This window comes from Phoca vitulina, unplaced genomic scaffold (genome assembly GCF_004348235.1).
Source record: "Phoca vitulina isolate PV1807 unplaced genomic scaffold, GSC_HSeal_1.0 scaffold21, whole genome shotgun sequence".
Classification (NCBI taxonomy): domain Eukaryota; kingdom Metazoa; phylum Chordata; class Mammalia; order Carnivora; family Phocidae; genus Phoca; species Phoca vitulina.
In genome coordinates this window covers 31737624-31757716 of record NW_022589724.1, presented here as the reverse complement: position 1 = coordinate 31757716, position 20093 = coordinate 31737624, and the positions used below count along the sequence as shown (strand labels likewise).

At 64.4% G+C, this 20093-nt stretch overlaps 2 protein-coding genes across 6 annotated transcripts in view; one reads left to right on the top strand and one right to left on the bottom strand.

Annotated features, from left to right (window-relative positions):
- KCNT1 (potassium sodium-activated channel subfamily T member 1) overlaps window positions 1-15475 on the bottom strand; it is a 65333-nt gene extending 49858 nt beyond the window's left edge. For 3 of the 5 annotated variants that reach the window (XM_032418570.1, XM_032418571.1, XM_032418573.1), the window contains exons 1-2: window positions 15297-15475; window positions 4262-4411 (exon numbers count right to left, since the gene is read on the bottom strand). In XM_032418570.1, the coding sequence (XP_032274461.1) occupies window positions 4262-4411; window positions 15297-15418 (272 nt within the window). In that variant the 5' untranslated portion in view covers window positions 15419-15475. Of the gene's footprint in view, window positions 1-4261; window positions 4412-6140; window positions 6212-15296 lie in introns of those variants that run through there. The other 2 variants (XM_032418572.1, XM_032418578.1) reach the window with 2 other exon arrangements.
- Window positions 15476-17186: 1711 nt separating this feature from the next.
- LOC116641370 overlaps window positions 17187-20093 on the top strand; it is a 50707-nt gene continuing 47800 nt past the window's right edge. The window contains exons 1-5 of the mRNA XM_032419028.1: window positions 17187-17422; window positions 17897-18044; window positions 18419-18540; window positions 18626-18723; window positions 19813-19999. Of these exons, the coding sequence (XP_032274919.1) occupies window positions 17187-17422; window positions 17897-18044; window positions 18419-18540; window positions 18626-18723; window positions 19813-19999 (791 nt within the window). The remainder of the gene's footprint in view (window positions 17423-17896; window positions 18045-18418; window positions 18541-18625; window positions 18724-19812; window positions 20000-20093) is intronic.

Here is a 20093-nt window from a genome sequence, read left to right as displayed (position 1 = left end):
AGGGTCCTGGGTCCTGTGCCAGTGAGCAAGGCCAGCGTCCCCCTCTGAACCCTGCACATCTACAGGAGGTCCTCCTCCCACATCTGCTGGAGCCCTGGGTGGAGGAAGGGAGGGGAAGGGCTGGGCGGGGGGCAGGCTGGCGTGGGTCTAACCCTGCCACACTGAGCTATGTCTGCACTTGGTGGCATCTCCGGTGAGGCTCGGTAACATCCACTTATTAACAGTTACAGCTGAGTGGCCCTGAGGGCAGCACGGTTCCCGAGACCCCCTGCTGCTGGGGGGCCTGACCCCCTTCTGCTCAGCGGAGGGAGGGGGGTCGTGGGGAGGGGCACGCCTCCTGCAGAGACCCCAGCCCTGCTCGCTCCTCCCTGCACCCAGTCCGGGTTTGAGGGTCCCCAGTGGACGGAGAGCTGAGGAGTCCTTGCCCCAGGGGCCACGGCTGTCAGTCATCCCCCTGCTGGGCTGGCAGGGGTCTGTGCTCGAGTCCCTGCCCCCGCTGTGCCCCCGCAGCACAGGACTGCCTGTCTTCCCGCTTCCCAGCTTGTTGTGTGAAATAATATTTGGCGTTGCTCAACTCCACAGAAACAAGTCAGGCTCCGTCCTCTTGTCAGGGGAGTGAAGGCAAACAGCCAAATGGGGTCCTTCTGGGTGGCATTCTGACCCCTGGAGGCCTGGCCTCTGCGTCCTTCTTGCGGCAGGCCGGTGCTCCCCCCCAAACCCCAGAGCCCCCGAGAGCCTTGACCCCTGGATGCTTCTGAGGGTCCACCCGTCCTCCACTCAGATGCCTGGGGAGAGGGGAGGGTGCCAGCCCTGACACTGTCTCCAACTCTCCATCCCCCCGTTGCCCCGCTGGCTGGGTCCTGGCCTGGCAGGCAGCTGTGGGAAGCAGGTGGTCTGGGGCGTGCAGGCCAGGAGGTGGCCACATGCCAGGCCCTTCGTCCTCACCTGAGGCTCTCCCCACCCCAGCCTTTCCCACAATTCTGCTCCTTGCGGGGGACAAGGTGGTGGTGTCCCCGTGTCCCCCTGTACCTCAGAGCACAGAGCCCACCTGCATCTTCCTGAGCCTGGGGGTGCGCGGGGCTGAAAGCCTCCCATCTGTGTTACAGGAGAAGGTGGAAAAAGACTTAGGATGACAAAAGCCCCCACCTGTGTCGATGTCTCATCACAGTGCCGGTTTGCGGGGTGACTGGGGCTGTCAGCAGCCCTTCCAGGAGGAGGGCTCATGGCTGGCGGGGCCCTGAAGCCTCCAGCTGTGAAGCAGACCCTCAGGCCCCTAAGTCTGTACCCCCAGGACCATGGTGCCACATGCTCAGGTGCCCAGGTGCACAGGACAGTCAGCTGTGGAGGTGGGGGGAGGGGGGCAGGGCCTCCTTGAGCCGCTCCTGGGTTCCTGGGCTCCTGGGCACAGGGCCAGGGAGCTGCCCTGAGGTGGGGCGGGGAGTCCTGAGCCCCAGGCCTTGCACAGCCCAGGTGCACTTCTGCGGAGAGCCCTGCTCCCTAGGACCTCAAGGCCTGGCCCCACGGGCAGTGGTGAAGGTCGCCCTGAGACCTCAGCTGCCCCCTGGAAGGTCTGTGAGCTCTGGCTCTGCCCTCCTCCCCCGCCCGGCTCCCCCAGGAGAGGCCGAAGCAGCCTCCTTGGCCCACGTGGGCCGAGTCCCTCCCACCCTCCAAGACCACAGCATGTGAGGCTGCAGTGACTCATTGCTGGTGGCTTTATTTCCCCGGAGAGCAGGAAGCCCACAGCCCTGCCCGCCCACTCACAGCCTGCCAAGAGTCAGGGCAGCAGCACCCCCGCTTACCCCACGGAGCCTGCCCTGGGGCCTGGGGGCTGCAGGGGGAAGGTTGGGGGAGAAGGGCTCCAGGATAATGCTGCTGATGGTGTGTGGGGTCCCCCCAAGCCCCCACCCTCACAGTGCACAGGACAGCCTGCAGCCCCAGGACCCCATGCCAGACCCCTGCCCCCCGAAACATCCTTACAAGGTCTCTATACATGCAGAAGAGGTCCTGCTGGGCTGGGCAGAAGCCTGCCTCCATCCTCCACTTTAGGAATCAGTGATGGGGGGGGCACAGGCACTGAGGATGAGAAGGGGACTGAGGGAGAGGCTCTGGGGGCCCATGTCACAGGCATCCAGGAGGGGACCTCCAAGAGTCAGCTTCCCCTAGCTCCTCCTCCCTGAGCTTGGGGTATCAGCTCAGAGCCCAGGCTGGGCCTCCCTCTGTGTGCGTTCTTAGGGATGGGGTTCTCAGGTGATCTCAGCTGCCCCCACCCCCGACACCATCCCTCTTTCCAGCTCTGCCGGCCCCAATAAGACCTAGCAGCACAGCCTGGGAGCATGAGGGGTTCATGAGAGGGACAAGGCCACACTTGAGCCAAACAGGTTTGAAAACAGAGAAGCTCTTCTGACTGGGCTCCTGGTACAGTGTCTGGCAGGGGATAGAGGAAAGTCCCCCCCAGGTCCCCACCTCGCTCATTTCTCAGGCCCCCCCCCCCCCCCCCCCCAGCTGGCTGCTCCTGGAACTCTGGGCAGCCAGCACCGCGCATCACAGGCTCCCCTCCGGCCCCCAAGTGAGCAGGCATAGCATCACCTGGAACCGGGCTGGAGATTGCAAACCAGCAGCCCCCTCCCCACCAGGGAGCCCCTTGGACCCTCCAAGGGCCAGCCACCTCCACCCAGGCCCCGTGCCTCCTCTCTGGGGTGAGCAGGGAGAAGACCTCTGCCATCCATTCCTGAAAGCGGAGCAACGTGTCGCTCTAATTATATCAACCGCAGACACTGGCATTTATCGGCGCATCCGGGGGCCCCCGGCCTACTCGGGGCGACAGACGCCATTCCTGCCCACATTGGAAAAATCTCTGGGGCTGCTGTTTGCAAGACTTCACCAAGTCCCAGGGGAGTAGGCGCTGAGGGGCTGGTGCTGCCTTAGAAGATGCTCAGCGCACGGGTTCGACTCAGGAAAGCCCCCAGCCCTGCCCTGCATTCCAGGAGGGCAGGAGGGCCCCGGCCCCACACAGGATCCTCCTGACCCCTCTGCGTCCCCAGAGTGACGTGACACTCTCCCAGCATGTGCTCTCGGCGGGGCTTACTTATTATTACAACTCTCAGTCTGACAAGAGGAAGCAGGATTCAGAACGCCCCTCTGCTGAACTCGCAACCTCAACTGTGGGTGGGCAAGCACTGTGAGCTCAGCTCTCCTCCCGATTCGAACGCAAGCAGACGTGGTGGGGTCTGGTAGGATGCTCTGCTTCGGGCGGTGGGCACAGCGGTCTTAAAATCCCTTTCCACAAGCTTCAGCAGCTCCTCACCTTCCTTACACACTGACCTCGTTCACAAATGTGACTTTTTCCAGCTGCAGCTTCAGTAAAGGATCATCCCGAGGGCTCAGCCTGCTTCCCAACCATTTCAACCAGCGTGCGCCATGTGCCGATGGGAACGACTGCACTGTGGGTGGGGGCCACTGGACCTCGGCCCAACCAGTCTCGGGCTGGGTGGGGAAGGACCTGCAGGTGCCCAGGGCCACTGAGGGCTGCTCGGCACACAAGGCAAGGAGAACCGGCTCCTTCCCAAGCCCCACAGGCTCCGGCCCCACTGAGCCCCTGCACTCGCCTTCTCTGGCTCCCTGGCGGGTGGAAAAGCACCTCCCCTGAGGCTGACAGAGCTTAAGTGCCGGGTGTTTACCCAAGACAGCTATTTGGGGAAAAGGCAGAGAAAAGCAACATTTCTTCCAGCTTCCTGCCAGCTCCCTTGGCATATGAATTATTCCCAAGAGCTGGTTCTGCTGGTCTCTTACCGAAAGACTCGTTTGCTTTTCTCCAGCCAGGACAATTTGAGGTGAGGGAACGTTATCACCCTCTGTAAGGAACCACGACAGAAGCTTGAAAAACACTCCCTCAGCTAAGAATAAATGGCCCCAGCCAGAGTCTGGAGGACACCAGCCTTCAGCGAGACTCCCGGGCTCCGCCACGGGCTTGCTTCCGGCCCTGGCCTTGTTCCCCAAATCAGCAGAGCTTCCAATGGGGCTGGGGGCCGCCGCACGCTCGGGGAGTCCAGGCCCAGGGAGCGGTCTTTGGGAGGACCCCCCAGCACAGAGCTCCCCGTCCCATCCCCCGGGCCCCCTCCCGGAAGGAAGACGCTTCCCCCCTCGCCCAGCCCCCCGCCCGAAACTTCCCCCGCCCGGAAGCCCGGGAAAGTTGAAGGGCAGCGGGCGGCGCACCGGCCTTCAGCACCGCGGACAGCTCTGAGCGCGGCGACCCCGCCCCTACCTGTCGTCGTTCTGGTCTCCCAGCAGCAGGTCCCGGAAGCGGTACCGCGGCGGCAAGGGCAGCACCTCCGTGTCCAGGTCGCTCATCTTGAAGCTGGCGGTGTCCGGGCGCACGCCGTCCCCGCGGCCGCCGTCCCCGCCGCTGGGCTGCCTGCGGGCACACGCCAGCGCACCCTCAGCCCGCGCCCGCGCCGTGCCCGCGCCCCCCCAGCCCCGCCTCCCGCAGACCCCCGCCCGCGGGGTCAGCTGAGAGCCATCCCCGGTCTGCACCCCCAAGTACCCCCCAACACCCCCTCCCCCCCTCCCCCCCCCCCCCCCCGGGACCCCTGCCCGCTGGGTCAGCCACGCACAGGCACAGCCCTCCCCCTCCCTGCACCCACTGCCCCTCCCCCCTGCATCCCCCTCCCCCCCGCATCCCCCTCCCCTTCCAAAGACCCCTGCCTGATCAGCCCAGAGCAGCACCCCCCTACTCTGGCTGCACCCCCCAGTCCCACCCTCTCTCCCCAGCCCTGCCTCCTGCAGGCCCCGGTCACTCAGTGCAGCCCTCCCACCCTCGCTGGCCTGCCCCCCGCAGCCCCACCCTGCCTGCCAGGCCTGTGGCCACTGGGATGCACGGCACCTGCCTGGGGCTCACTCCAGAGCACACGGGGAGGTTTGTCAAGGCCAATTCAGGGCCATGAAGCCCTCCCAGCGGCCCCCTCCACAATCCTTGCTGCTAAGGCTTTCTGCTCAGCTTTCCTCCAGGTCCAGAACACCTGTCTTTTTCCCAAAGACCTCCTCCCAGACCCTCAGGCTCCTAGGGAGGGGGATGCCTGACCAGAAGACTTAAGAAGAGGTCTTTGTCCTCGGCTTCCCTGGGGCCAAGTGGCTTGTCTCAGATCAGCACCTAGGAGGGGATGTCGTTGGGGGCAGGCAGGGTCTCTCTGGGCCCCGGAACTGCCCTTGGCGGTATCAGCAGGATTCTGAGACCACAGAAACCCCTGCCCCTATCACTTGAGTTGAAGAGACCTGGCCGGGCTGGAACAGGGGATTGGGGGCCAGACTAGGCAAACTGAGGGGATCCCTGGTGGTCTTCAGCTTTTTGAGGTGCAAGCATGTGTCTTCCAGGGCTCCTGCCCCTTTCTTGTCCCCATCGCCACACTGAAGTGAGTTTTGGCTAGTTACCCATGATACAAGTGGGGGTAGGTGCCAGCAGACCCACCCCCAGGCTCCTGGCCTTCCGGGGCAGCAGCTCCCAAGGCCCTGTGCACATCAGCCCTCTCTGCTCTCCAGGCGAGAGGATCACTAGCCACCCCATTGAGCCCCATAACCCCATAACAACGCGGTGGCACCTGACCCAGCAGGGCAGCTACGCATCTCTTAATGGGATACCTTGGGGACACGCATCCCTGTGGCGAAGATGTGCAAACAGAGACCCAGGCTCCCGACCTCAACCAGCCCCCTGGACTCCTGGTCCTCTGGCACCAGCTGACCTTCCAGGTGAGTCCAGCCCCAGATCACCCCTTGGTGTTGCTTCCCAGACAGCCCATGGTGGGATGCTTGGGAGAAAGCAGGAATCCTCCCCTCGCAGCCCCCACGCCCCGGGCTCGCCCTCACCAGGCTCCTCTAAGAGTCAAGACCCTCAGGAGGGCAGCACATCAGCTGTGATTCTTTAGAGTGGGTGGGCCCTGGGCTGGGCCTCCTGGGAGAGCAGAAGGAGCTTGGGGACGGTGTCCTCCACCTTAGCAGGCCCTTTCCCTGTTCTAAAGCCTGACTGGCAGGAGAGTGCAGGAGGACGCAGGGGCCGGACTTAGCCTCCAGGCAGGCACAGGAATCTGCTGACCACACTCTGCTCCCCAAGCTGGAAAAGGCTGTGCCCAGAGGCTGGGAGCAGCACTCACCTGGAGCACGAGATCCACGCAGGTTCTGGGCAGGTGGGCGGGAGCCTAGAAACCCTCCTTTCCTCAAACCCGGAGGGGCAGGCACGTTCCCTGAGCCCCCAGCGAGGGCCCGTCCCACGCTCCCTGTCCCCTGGACACGCAACAAGGGGGCCTCAGCACCCCCATCCCACAGGTGTCAGAGCTGCTCAAGGACTGTCCCAGGTCAAAGCTGCAAGTGGCAGGCGCAGGCCCGACACGCCCGCATGCTATTTTCCCAGGTTACAAGGTCAACCCCGAGGATCTGGCAGCGTTTGAAAAATAACATTTTCCTAATTGCATCAGTGTGGCCGCATGTTTTTCCTTAGTCACAAGCTGGCTGGGCTGTGGGGAGGCGCGGGCAGGCAGGAGGACCACGTGGCCAGAGGCTGGGGGCTGTAACTTCTCTGTTTTGCCCCTCTCTTGCTGAAAGCCTCGAGAGACTGCTGGCTCCCCAGGCATGGGTGCCCCTGATTCCTTCCCCGGTGTGAGCTGCTTTGGGTTTTCTCTCTGTCCCAGTCTCAAGGCCCAGAGCTGGCAGGGTCCGTGGAAGAGCTCAGAGGTTGGAAGCTCCAGGGGCTTCCAGGGGGGACATGGGTGGGGGGGGACAGGAAGTGCACCAGGAGCTGGGAGGCCTGGCCCCACACCCCTGGGGCAGGCGATAAGGGTGCGCTGCCCTTCATCCCTACTGGTGCCGCTGGGACACTGGACACGCGAGTGAGTGAACGGACACCCCACAGGCCTCCTGGCATCCTGCCTTGTTCCCCCAGCAGAGCTGAAAGCCCAGGGCCGTTTGTTGTGCTAGCTGAGGGCCAGAGCCCCCGGGGTCTCCTGGAAAGGTGCCCGTGGCTGAGCCACGCTCCCCGAGGCATCGGGGTCTGGTTGAGACTTCTCCCTAAGCCCCCAAGGCGTGTGTCCCTGAGAGCTTCTGGGCACATGGGAGTGGCGTGCTGTCCCCCCGTCCCTGCCGCAGCTGAGGTGGTCCAGGTGGGGCAGGAATAGGACCCTGGCTTGGCTGCCCAGACACAGTGTACTTCCCGCTCCCTTCTCCCTGCCTGACCTGAGGGAGCTAGGGAGAAAGTATGGGAAGCCCGAGACTGTGCTGGTTATCTTTACATCTCCTGTGATGGTCGCACCAAAGGACTGCTGATGTCTACATGAACTGTGTGCTCTGGTGGCCCAAGGAAGGCATCCATCTGCCCAGCCCTCATGTGCCCTCAGGACAAGATGGGGAGCCCCCTCCGTGAGACCTGCCAACCCTTGGGACCAGGGCAGAGCATCCCCCCTGCCCCCGGGCAGGGTGGGGGGCATCCCTGCTCCGCCCGGGGACTCTCAGGGCCCGTGGACACAAACGCATGAGGCCCAGGCGGTAGCCGAGGGTCCTGAGGACTCGAGCGTGGTTCAGGCCTGTCCCATCAGTTCACACTGGGCAGCCCCAGGGGAGTCACCAGCCCTCTCTGAGCCTCAGCTTCCTCATCTGTAAGTGAGGGTGCCTTCCATCCTCCTAGGCTGGTTGTAAAGGGGTAAGAAGGAGGTGCGTGTGAGACATTCGGCATAACCCCTGGCACAAGACGGCTTAGTCTGCATCAGTGTTTAATTCTGGGCTGGCTGGCCAGCATTTGGCCAAGTTCTGGGGGATAAAGGCTCTGACCCCAAGCGTCCCTGGGACAGCCAACACCCCATCCTGCCCTCTCCAGGTCAGCTGGAAGCCCCTTCGGGGAGCTGGGGTTTGTGATGCTGACCTGTGGGATCCAGCCGGAGGCCAGGGATGGGACTGGAAGTGTGCAGCCTGGTGTACAGCCAGAGAAGTCCCCCTCAGCAGTCCAGTGCACACGCAATCACATGTCCTGAGCCTCCAACCCTGCGGGAGGGAGAGCCTCGGCAGCACCGCGGGGTGGTGGCACGGGTCCCGAAAACAAACTGCACGGAGCCAGGACTCACCATGCCTATCATCTGAGATCAGGACCCACGGGCTCATGGAGCCTGAGGAGCTTCACTGAGGTCCTGAAGCTTAGGAAGAGGCCACCGGGGTGGGAAGCCAGGTTGGCCTGAAGCTGAAGCCTTCCTGTTTAGCAGCAGATGTGCTTGCTGCCTTTGGGTGGCGAGGGGAACCCCCGGGAGCCAGGGATTTCTGCTTCTCTGTCCTGCTCGCATCCACCCCCTTGGTGCTCAAGGAGTCAGTCGGAAGGACTACCAGAAGGTAAACAGTCAAAGACCTGCTCCTCCCACCAAAGGCACCAGGCCCTCATGGTTTTACACTCAAGTCTGCCCCCTCAGTCAAACCGCTCCAGAGCCCAGGAAGAAATGGAAGCTCCTCTGCTTATTTCCCAAGGCTGGCCCAAACCCGTCACTGAAATCACACCCGTACAGAACCAATGCAGACATTAGGCCGTCTCCCTCAAGACTCTACATACAAACAGCCTGAATAAACTGTTAGCGAATGGGATCCAGTAGCTTATTAACATCGCACGGAGAAAATCAAATAGAGTTTATCTAATATAAGTGTAATGTACTTCATTATACTAAAAAATTCAAGAAGGAAATCCATTCGGATTACACTGGCAAATACGGAAGAAAACATTTGTTAAAAATCAAAATCCACTGATACATTAGACGTAAAAAGAAACATCCCCAACTTAATTAACAAGAGGAATCTTCCAGAAATCGAGGCCAACACGGGGATGCCAGTCTGCCCGCCATGACGGGAATCCTGGCCAGCCCACGAGACAAAGAAAAGAGCGAGAAGAACGAACCCTGAAAAGAAACGCACACAGCTTTAATGGTGTGTGGCCAGAACAACCACTTGCCTAGAAAACCCGAGAGAATCGACTGAGAAACTATTAGAACAAATGAAAGCATCTAATAACCGGGCCCCACCTGAGCGCATCCCACAAGCCAGGAGCGGGAACAATAACACAGCGGCAAGCGTCTTGGGCAGATCCCGCTCACAGTGGCCACACAGACCTGAGCCCCCGGAGCCGATGGGACCACAGGGGAGACCGCACTGGACTTGGACGCCGGCTGGAAGCCATCTCTAGTGGGACAAGGAGGTCATGCTCCCAATGGCTCAGCAGTCCATTCCCCAAAGTGGCAGTTAGTTCCCATCAACACACGTGGTCAATTTCTCAAAACATGACAAATTGCTTCCGAAATTCAGACCGAAAAATAAACGTGCAACCAGAGCCAAGACAGGTCTTGCGGCTACCCGGACTGAGCCGCAGCCATGGGAGCGCTGGGGTTGGCACGAGAAAGGACATGCGGCACGGACCTGGGGACGCGCAGGGGGTGGCGGGCACAGTGGACCTCCCCCCTGCCCTGCACTGACGGGACATGGGGATGCGCGCCTGGCCTGGCAGGGTCGGTGCTGGAACCCAGGTACTCAGGCCAGGCTGCGGCGAACACGAGGCCCCACACGGAGGAGAAGACTGGAACAGGATGCAGGGAACACTTGTCTGGTGTGGAGAAGGCATCTAGTACGTAAAGACCAGAGCACGTCAAGAAATGGAGCGGAGGACAGAACCACGATCCCCAGGGACAGCCGCCGGCAGCAGCAATCACGGCCGGGCCACCTGCGGGACCACCCGCAGGTCGTGGAGGAAAGACACACGGGCACAGAAAGACGAAGGATAGGCACGTGGCAGGTCAAAGAACACACAAAAATCGGCCAACGTATACGTGGAAAAGCTTTCCACTTTGCTGATCGTCGGGGAGACAGAGTCGAGTGCGGTCACGTGCTGGTGGCCACGTGTGGTCTGAGAATATCCAGAGCGGGGCGGGCATGCAGTGGGCTCTCGTGCCCGTGTGTGCCTCGTGGACAGGAGAGAAGCCGCTGGGAGCCATGCACTGGCTGTGACGGAGCAGCGGGGCTGTCCCGCCCGGAGCCTTTGCCCTTTTGGGGACTCCACATCAAAGACAGCACAACTCCACCCCTGAAGAACCTCCCAAGAGGACGTTTTCTCCGAGCTCCCAGCTTGCAGGCCATGCACCAGTTGTCTCCACTGTGTGGTGACCTCAGTGTAGGGGTGGCAGCTGGGGGAAAGGCCACGTCTCGCCCACAACGCCACACGAGGAGCCCACGTCACAGGAGACTTGTCACTGGAGGCCAGGACCACCCCTGCCCCCAGCATCCCCAGGCCGGCGCCCCAGTCCCCTCGCCCTCGTCCTGGGCCCACCTCTGGGCAGGCTCTGGGGAGAAGAGCCCTGCTCCTCACCCCGGGTGTGCGGCATCCTGGGAAAACATTTGTTCTCCCCCCAGGGCCCTTGTAGGGGTCCCGATTGCTCACAGTGCTCAAAGGGACTGTCCCAGGGCCTGCGGTGAGTGGCAGCTCCTCTGGCTAAAGGACATGGTCTCTCTCCTATGACGTGTCCCTCCACGGCTCACACTCGATTCAAAATTCCCAAAGAGCCTGGGGAGCCACGTCCGTCAGAGGACTTGGGGATGAAGGATGCATGCACGCGTACGTGTGCACGCGTGTGTGAGTACGCCCGTGTGCACAGCTATGGGTGTGAGCACACCCCCACGCATCCCTGCTCAGCACGGAGAGCCCTGAAGACACTGCAGCATTGTCGGGTGGGGGGGGGGCAGCGGAGAGCCAGGCTTGGTGCCCAGGGAAGCGGAAAGCCGCATCTCTCTGCTGACCACAACAGAAAAGCTAAGTGCTTCCTCTGCACAATAATTAAAAAGCTGGAGCTGTTCAAGCTGCTCAGCAGCAGGCCGGCAGGCACCTCTGGGGAACGTCCACCCTCTCTCCTCAGGGGTGGGGGTTCTGAGTCAACGCCGCGGACGGCTCCTCCCCACCGTCTCCCGGATGTGTCCAGTTCCAAAGTGAAAGCTCAGAACACATCGTTGAACTGCATTCAAACTGGAAAGTCATCCAAACAGACACTTCACAGTAGCTTTCTCCATACACCGAGCACATCCAGAGGGCAGGCAGGAAGGGCCTGGTAGTGGTGTGGACGCAGGGTCTCGGGCCCAGGGCCCTGTCCCCACCACTGGCCTTCCCTGAGCCCGAGGTCCACCCACGAGGATGCAGGGGGAGGCAGAAGCCACGGGGATTTGCAGTTCCCACTCTGCCTGCCCACCTGGGCTTGGGCCTACCTCTCAAGAAAGCCCCCCATTGCACACCCCTGGAAGGACCTAGCATGCCTGGTCACTCAGGGTCAGGCGGTGGGTCCGTGTCCAGATGGCAAGGCCCAGCACTCACTCCCTGGGTGCCCATGACCCTTAGCTGGTCCTGCCCGTGAGCTGCATCCCGTCCTCTGGCTGAAGATGCCCGAGTACCTGCCCCTCCAGCTGGACACATGGGATGTGGGGGGCCCTCAGGAACCTGTCAGGACAGCCAGCCTGAGGTGGGAATGTGGCATCCCCTCTGTCACGGCAGGGCATGGGGGCTCCCCCTAGAGAAGGGCTGCCCCATCTACCCCGCCAGGCCCCTGCTCAGCCCGCAGAGCTGGCCACACTGCGTGCCCCTGAAGGCTGGCATGACCTGCAAAGGTGTCCTCCTCTGGAAACATCCTCAGGTGGGGACGTCACTGCCCACATGTCACACCTTACTCCTGATGGATCCTCGGCTCTTAGAGCCTCATGCTCTCGCATCCAAGAGAACCCAACTCCCTGGCTGGCTCCCCTGCCCTCTGTCCTCTGAGCCCTGCCAACGCCTCCAGGGTCACGTCCCCACCAACACCCTAAGGGCCCCCACAGGAATTCTGTGCCAGGCTGTCAGCCCTGCCGGCCTGGAGCTGTGCTGTCACCGCAGATGCAAGCCCCAAGCTGCAGCCAGGGTCCCCACAGGTGCAGTCAGGAGAGCGGGCTGTCATCTGGCCCGGCGGTAGACAGGCTGTTCGACTTCCCCGAGCCTTGCCACTCCCACGACCCACAGGTCCTCAGCTGCTGGCCCCGCACCACCCAGCCCAGCGATTACAGGTGCTCCCGCAGAGGCTGAGCTCCACCTGCTCCCCTACCTGCTTCCGGCCCTGACCCCTAGGGAGAAACAGGAGTTCATGCTCCATCCCCCCCGTGACAGCTCCAGGGGCAGGGACAGAGCTGACGAGAGGAGCACCCCAGGACGCTAGCCCTTGTGCCTCAGCCACGGGCGGGGGGCGGGGGCAGCGGACACCACCACCTCACACGCTGCTCGGGTCCCGGCCACGGCCCCTTCCTGTGGCCGCCCAGCAGCCCGGAGCTGGGTCCCTAGGCTCTGGATCCCCTGCACTAGCGAGGACACGGTGGCTGCCCTTCCTTTCAGGAGACCAGCACCAGCTGAGGCCCCTGGCAAGGAGCCCCGGTCCAGTCACTGTCAGCGCGTCCGGCAATATCGCGGGCCAGCAAGACTGGCGCCTAGGGTGGCTGGCCTGTCCAAAGGCCTCCAGACCTCACTGCCCCACACAGAACAGCCCAGAGCGACAGCACGGAGGAAGGTCCAGACGACACAGCGACTTCTCCGGAAGGCCTCTCGGGGACCCCAGTCCAGGGAGCTGGCCCAGCCCCGCCTCCATCCCCTGCAAACGTTTTGAACTCACCAGCATCTAGTACGAGCCTCACCTCCTGGGCAAGGCCCCTGGCTCCACAGGCGGAAAAAGATTTCGGGTGAATGTGTGGAGAACACCCCCCCACACAAGGCCCGAAAGAGTTCCCGAGACAGCTTTAAAAATGCCTGGCTAATCAGGTGCTGCTCCTGAGCCAACACCCACTTCGGAGCTCCCCGCAGAGACTCCCGTGCACCCCCATCATCCGCCGCGGCTCCAGCAGCAGGCAGGGCCCTCGTCCACACTCCAGGTGCCCCGCCCTGTCCTGTCCCGCTCTCCCACCGGAACGCACGTGTGCACACACGCACACACACACTCAGGCACGCACACCCCCGCCCACTAGCCCGCTTCACCCACAAGGCTCCGGACACACCAGGCAGGTTCCCAGGGCAGAAATCCCGGGGGCCTGTCTGGAGAGAAGACAAGCACTGCCTCCCTGAAGGCAGGCAGCGCTCCGGACTGGCCTGCAAACCCCTGTGTCCTCCAGGAGCCCAGGGAGAAACCTCGTGAAAGAATTCACACTTAGTCACTAACCCTCCGTGGGGAGGGGAAGGCACAGTCACAGAGCCCGACTCGGCCACCCCACAGGTCACTCAGACCCAGGTGTGCGGACAAGCTGGCCGGCGGACAGACCAGCACACGCAGAGGCCGTGGCGCAGCGGGACGTGAGGACACAGGTCACGCCCGACCTGCCCTCTGACAGAAGCACAGCTCCCAGTGGCTACCCCCACCTCTGTCTCCTTCTCACTCACCTCTGTCTTTCTGAGCTGCTGCTGCAGACTCTGCTGGCAGAAGGCAGACCCGAGTCCCCTCCAATCCCCTAGACCAGGAGGCCACCCTCGCGCCGGCCAGAGCTGGGCTGTACCTTGGCCCTGAGAACCTTTCCCACGGGGCCTGGGCCACTTCCTGCTGCCCTGCAGGCACCGCTCCCTAATATGGGCCTGGAGGGCTGGCCAAGACTTCCTGCCAGGCACGTCCCCGGCAGGACGCCAGCCCCAGATCTTTGCACCCTCTGCCATCACGGCCCACAGGGTGCCACGCCAGCCCCCGGTGGGGAGCGGCAGGGCTGAGGGGAACTGGCAGTTCCGGGAAACGCCAGAGAGCTCGGACCAGAAGGCTACCACTGGCCAGCTCTGGGGCAGGACAGGCCTCCCCAGGCCTCTGTCCCTTCCATCACAACTGTCACCTGCAGGGTAGTGACATCTGTACCTGGGGAAGCAACAGGATAAAAAGGGCAGTGTCCACTGATCGGACGGGGTGGCTGGGGCCTGGGACCCCACCTCCCAGGGATAGACCTGGGGTCCAGGCAGGGGTCCAGGCGCCAAGGTAAAGATTCCTGCAGCCCAGAGAGCTAGGAGTGCTCCCCAGGACCCCTGGTGCTTGACCTCACAGCCTGGGGCCGGCCCCTGCCAGCAGAAGACAGGGGTACCCACCACCCCACCTCTGCCCAGAACCCCAGCACTGTTACTGATATCATGCAGCACCTCTCAAGACAGAGCCGCATCCACGGTCCAGATGGGGAGCAAAGCCAGGCCCCTGGACTCTGGAGCCGCCCCTGCTGTGAAGCCGGGTGCAGGAACCTGCCCCGCAGAAGCTCCCCAACCCAGGCCCTCATTCCACCCGAGAAAGGTCTTGCTTCTCCCAGCTGAAGCCTGCCTCCCTAACCCAGCAGACATGTTCGTAGCCGCTCTCACTCCAGTCCAGCCTCACCTTTGTTGGGTGGGAGTGGGGGGTGGGGGTGGTCCTTACCCAGGCTGACTTTTCATGTGGGCTCTCCACCTAGCCTGACCTTCTCTTGGGGGCCCTCACCCAGTCTCCCTTTCCCCATCCAGCCTGACCTTCCACCCAGCATGACCTTCCCTGGGTTGGAACAAAAACCCAGCCGGTCCGTTGGGACTCTGTCTTCCCCGGTGCAGTCCTGGCTGCACAGAACACATGGCATCCTGGGACACTATGGGGAAAGGTGGCCGACCGTCCGTGCCAGGCTCCCAAGCCACCTAGAAGCTATATATCAATATATCAGTTGGTCCTCTTTTCAGACCGCGGGGCAAATAGGGACCCGAAAGAGAAATGACAAGCCAAAATACCAAACGATTAAAAGCCAGGACTCCTGCCCTTTGTGTAACAGCGCACCTGCCTCCCACACCCCGGTCCGGGTCCTTCCTGGGAAGGACGGCCCTTGAACACCGCTTCCCTGCGGAGTACCCCTGCTGCCATGCCCCACTTGGGTGCCCCGCAGCCACCCCTGCCGACGTGCACCCTGATATACCCCTCCTCCAGGTTCGGTGGGGGGGGGGGGCTGGGAGGCCCTGCGCCTGGGAGATGCTGGAGCCTTAGACCTAAAAATGGCCGCGCTAGGGCCACTTGCACGCTAAGATCGCAGGCAGACAGACGCCAGCCCTCCGCACCTGCCGGTCGTTCCGCGCGGCCGGGTCCTGTGGGGCTCTCCTGTCCCCACCGGAGGCGGGGAAGGGCGCTCGCGGGTGCGGGCGTGGAGGTGGACCTGGGATGTGGGGCTCTCGGAGACCCGGGGGTTTCTGGGGTGCAAGGGTCCTGGGAGGGGGCGCAGGCGGGGACTGGGGTCCCTCCGCCAGCGGAGAGGCGCATCGGCCGTACCTGGGGGCGCATCGGCCGTCGTCGAACACGAAGGTCCGGTTGGTGTGGCCCGCGCCGCGCGCCCCCGGCCACGACACCCTGGACGAGCCCCCCGGGCTGCGCGCCCCGTCGGGGAGCGGCATGCGCGGCGGCAGCGGCTCGGATCCGGAGCCAAAGGAAAAGCTTCTTCGCTTTGCTCCGAAACACAGCACTTTCTCTCTCCGAGCAGAAGAAAGCCTGCTTCAGGGTCGGGGTTCGGGCGCCAGGCCGGGCGCGCCCCCTGCCGGCCGCGCCGGGAATGGCGGCGGCGTAGGACCGGGCGGGGGACCGGGAGGGGGACAGTCGGGGTCGGCGCATCCCCACCCGGGACCCGCCCCCACCGCGGCGCTCGGAACCCTCGTAACCGCGAGAAACAGGAGACAGCGCTTTAACGCTGGAAACCCCAAGGGCGCCAGAGGGCGCCTCGCCCCTGGTGGGAGGGGCTCAGTCCTCCCAGGGACGCCCCGCCACCCCTGTCCCTGGAGGTCCAGCAAGAGGAGCAGACAGACCGCTAGAGCACTGGTACTGAGCGCCCCAGAGACCTGCGGGGCCCTGGGGCTCTGAGCAGCGCTCCCCTGGGGAGTGAGCTGAGAGGGTGGCGAGAATCCAGGGGCGCAGGGCAGGCAGAGGGCCCATGCGTGGCCAGAGGCAGGGGTGGGGAGGCACTGCCCTCGGGCGCTGGGGTGCTGGGGAGGCACAGGGCCAGGCACAGGCAGGCCAGCCCTCGGGCGCTGGGGTGCTGGGGAGGCACAGGGAGGGAACTGCGGCCGGGAGCTGTCAGCATGCCCCTGGCTCCTGGGGGAGGGGGCACTTCACTGAGGTGGGGCGCCTGGGAAGAGGACGTGTTTCCGGGGACAGGCGCACGTGGACTGCGGACTTGCCGGCCTCCAGGGGCACGTGGGCATCCTCCAGCCGTCCCCAGCCGACCCCAGAGTCCCACCGATCTCCGCCAGCAGTTCTCAGACCAGCCTTCCCGCTCTCCTCTGGGAGCCCCGAGCTGGGTTCCTGGCTGCGCAGTGTTCCAGAAACTCCCGTCTCCTCCTCCTCCCCCCACACCTGTGGCTGCCCCCGCCGCAGGTAACACAGACTGCTCCATAGAGGGAGGGAGTCCTACCTGCCCCGTCTGGCGTCCTGACGCCTGGCCCACGTGACAGCGCGGGGAGCGCCTGGACTCCTGCGGGTTCCTGCCCGGCCCTGCCCAGAAAATCACCACTCTACCCCCGTCCCCTCCTTCCCGGGGTAGTCCTTCACCTGGGGCCCCCTCCCTAGCCAGGCTCCCTGCGGGCAGGGCCCCTGCCTCCCAGTTGACAGAGCGCAGGTCGGGGCAGCACCCAGGGAGGCCCCCCCGAGTGGGAGCGGGCCGACCCCCGACCCCCGGGAAGAGCCGGGAGGGGCACCCAGGCCAGGCCAGACTCCGGCCTCAGGGCCTGCCGACCCAGGCCGCCACTTCACAGCGACTTCCGCTGGGAGAAACTTTGAGGCCCCGGGGCAGAGCACGTGCCTGGGCGGGGCAGGGGGCACGTGGGGCAGGGGCGCACGTGAGTGGGCGGAGCCGGCCAGACGCATGCGTGGGGCAGGCGCCTGGGGGTCCCGGCGTGTAGTCGCCTCCCTGCGGCTGCGCTCATGGCGTCCCGGGGTCCTGAGGCTGCTGTTGGGGGGTGCAGGTGAGGACCTGGGGGGCGCTGGAGGGGCTCAGGTGGAAGGCCTCTGCTCAGGGGTGCCGGCGGTGGGGAACTGAGCTGCAGGTCCCCACCCGGCAGGACCCCCTGGGGCAGGGCACCGGCCGCAGGCCCTGTGGGGGGAGGGAGGGCCGAGGGGGACCCTGTCCAGCATCACCCCCACCCCTGCCCCGGCGGCCCCCCAAAGACGTCCATGAGGGCCCCTGGGTCCTGCGGCGTTCTCCGGGGTTCACGGAGCTCCGCGCTCTTGCGTGTCCTGGGCAGCGGCTCTTCCCCATCCAGCGGCCAGGGCTGCAGTGAGAACCACGGCCAGGGCGCGCACCCGCTCAGGGCGCCCCCGGAGCCTCCCGGCTCTGGCTCCGGCTCCGGCTCCGGCTCCGGCTCGGGCCTCGGCCTCCCGCGGAACGTGCTCAGCGAGAGGGAGCGCAGGTGGGTGGAGGATGGTCCCGGGCTTTCAGCGGCGTTGTGGCGGGGGCGGCCGAGGACGTCAGATTCGTGGCTGTGACGCGGGTGTGGGCAGCTGGAACAGGGATGTAGGGGCCATGCAGTCAGGGGGCAGTTAGCACGCGGCAGGCTGAGCAAGAAAACCCAAGGGAGGGCCTTCCCAGGGCCCACCTCTGCAGCCCCCTCTCTGACCGCTGTCTTGGGCTGCTCAGGGGTGTGCCTCTGGGGGTCTCTGCGGGGGGGGGTGGGGGGGGGGGGGGGGGCGTCCAGGGCCCGGCTGGCCATGGCTGGCGCAAGCGTCTGGGTAGCTTGTGGCCGACGACCCTGAAGGGCTCACATTGTTGGGAGAGCTGACCAGTGGAGGGCCTGGGCGGCTCCGAGGGGCGTTCAGGCAGCTGAGGTCCTTCCCCTGGCCAAGGCCAGGTGGGCTGACGGACACTGTTGCTTGTCTGGAAGCAGGAAGCGGATCTCCGTGAGCTGCGAGCGCCTTCGGGCCCTGCTGCCCCGGTTTGATGGCCGGCGGGAGGACATGGCGTCGGTCCTGGAGATGGCGGTGCAGTTCTTGCGGCTTGCTGGCACCCTGGTGCCTGGCCAGGAGCCGCACGCTGTGAGTGGTGTTCAGGCCGCCAGGTCGCGCTGTGTGGAGGGGCCGCTGGGGGGCATCTCCCCCCCCCCCCACCCGGGGGGAGGGCAGCTCTGACTTCCCTTGCTCCCTGCGGGGCAGCCAGGCTGGCTGTGATTTCGGCTGGCGTTCTCTGCCTCTGCCGGTTCCAGCTGTCCGCGGGAGCTCCTGGGAGCCATCTCGGTCCCCACTTCAGTCCCTCACATCCCCTCCGTCCCCTGTTCTGCTTTTCCGGGCTGGGGTCTGCGCTCAGGCTGAGCCTCTTGGACCCCCGCAGGGCAGCCCGTGACAGCCGACAGCCTGGTTTCCCGTGTGCGTTGCTTGACCGTTGTCGTTTAGGTTGTTTGTTTCCATTTCAGGTTCTTGGTCCTTCCAAGGAGACATGGCGCGAGTGGCAGAGGGATGTTACGCAGCAGGCCGTATCGCGTCCGAGCGCGGCAGGGCCCCCAGACTGCGGCATGGGAGCCTGTGGCCTGACCGTGTTAGTGTCCCCTGGGTGGCTGGGGAGCCCGCGGGGGCAGCAGACGCAGACCGTTCAGGCTCCCCCTCTGTCTTTGTGTCACTAGGCCACGGGCTCCTCCCGGCTGTGTGACCGCGGGCGCAGGCGAGGGCGAGGCCCCGTCAGGGGTGGCCGAGGGGCCGGAGGGGCCGCCAGCCCTCCCTGGTAAGCAAGGGCGGGTCCCAGCGCGGATGGGGTCGGTGTTCTCGCCAGAGAGGGGACAGGGGCGCGCGGCAGGATGGCATGGGGGTGGGGGTCTGTTTATCAATAAGGGTTGGACACCTATTGTGGTTCTCTCATCGTGACGCGCCTACGTATCAAGGTGAACCTCGGGGACCCCGTGCTGCCCTCAGCTGTGGTAAACAGGTTAACGGGCGCCACCAGGGGCAGGGGTACAGCTGCAGGCGGGGGGCCGTTCTTGGCCTGTCCTTGTTGTTCTGTTCTCTGCCAGGGAGCAGGGTCCGAGCTTCTGCTCCCCAAGGACAGGCCCCCAGTCCTCCTCACCTTGGGCCTCTAGGGGTCCCCGGGTCCCGTCCTCGTGCCTGCTGCTGGCCACTGTTGTGCCCGGCTCTCTTGAGCAGCCCCCACACAGCCTGGGCTTCTTGGTGCTCTCCTGATCCTTCTGTAATCGAGTGAGTCATGGGCTCTGCACGGGCAGGGCCTTTGTCCTGTGCCAGCCAAGCCCACAGGGCATTGCTGATGACTGCCTCTGCCTCGTGCTGGACCCCGCACCCCAGCTATCTGTCACTCCTTGGGCACAAATGGCTGTGAGGGCTTTTAGGCCCCATGCACGTGACTGCCCCGGGAGCCAAGGATGCCTTCTGATTGCCCGAACGTGCCCACGGAGCAGGGGAGGGGGCTTGCTGTCACCAGGGCTGGCGGTGGAGCTGGGGCCTCCAGAGAACTTTGGGAGCCACGGGCAGGGCGTGAGGGTGCAGAGGTCACATGCACCCTCTGCATGGTGGGTGGAGGGAGCTAGATCTGAGGGAGGAGGCTGGGGTAGGGACTGTGGGCAGATGGGGTGGGGTTCCAGATCTGAGCCCCAAGGGCTGATCTGAGGCCAAGCAGGTGTTTTCTCTGAGAAGCTTCCGTGGCCCCAGGTGCCCAGCACTGCAGCCCTGGGTGTCCATCTCCGGGTCATCTGTCTGCCTCCTGCTTCTGAGCTTTTTTGTCCCTGTGCCGGGGACAGCAGGCAGGGGCCGAGGGCTGCTGCCCGTGTGGGGAAGGCCGACCCGCACCTCATTTCTGCCGTAGAGTCCTGCAGCCTGCTGTCCCAGCCCCCAGGCCCAAGTCCCTCCAAGGCGCTGAGGCTGCCCCCACCCTGGCCTCCCCGCTTGTGGCAGCCACCCTCCCCCCTGGTGAGCGAAGAGGCTCAGAGCTGCCTGGGCCAGGCTGGGCCCCCAGCGGAGGGGGCTGACTGTGTCGTGACACTGGGTGCCAGGTGGGTGCCCTGCGGCGTTTACAGCAGTCCCACACACCTCCTTCCAGTTCTGCTCACGCTTTGCCCACCCCCACCCCTGGGAAGTCTGTCCCCC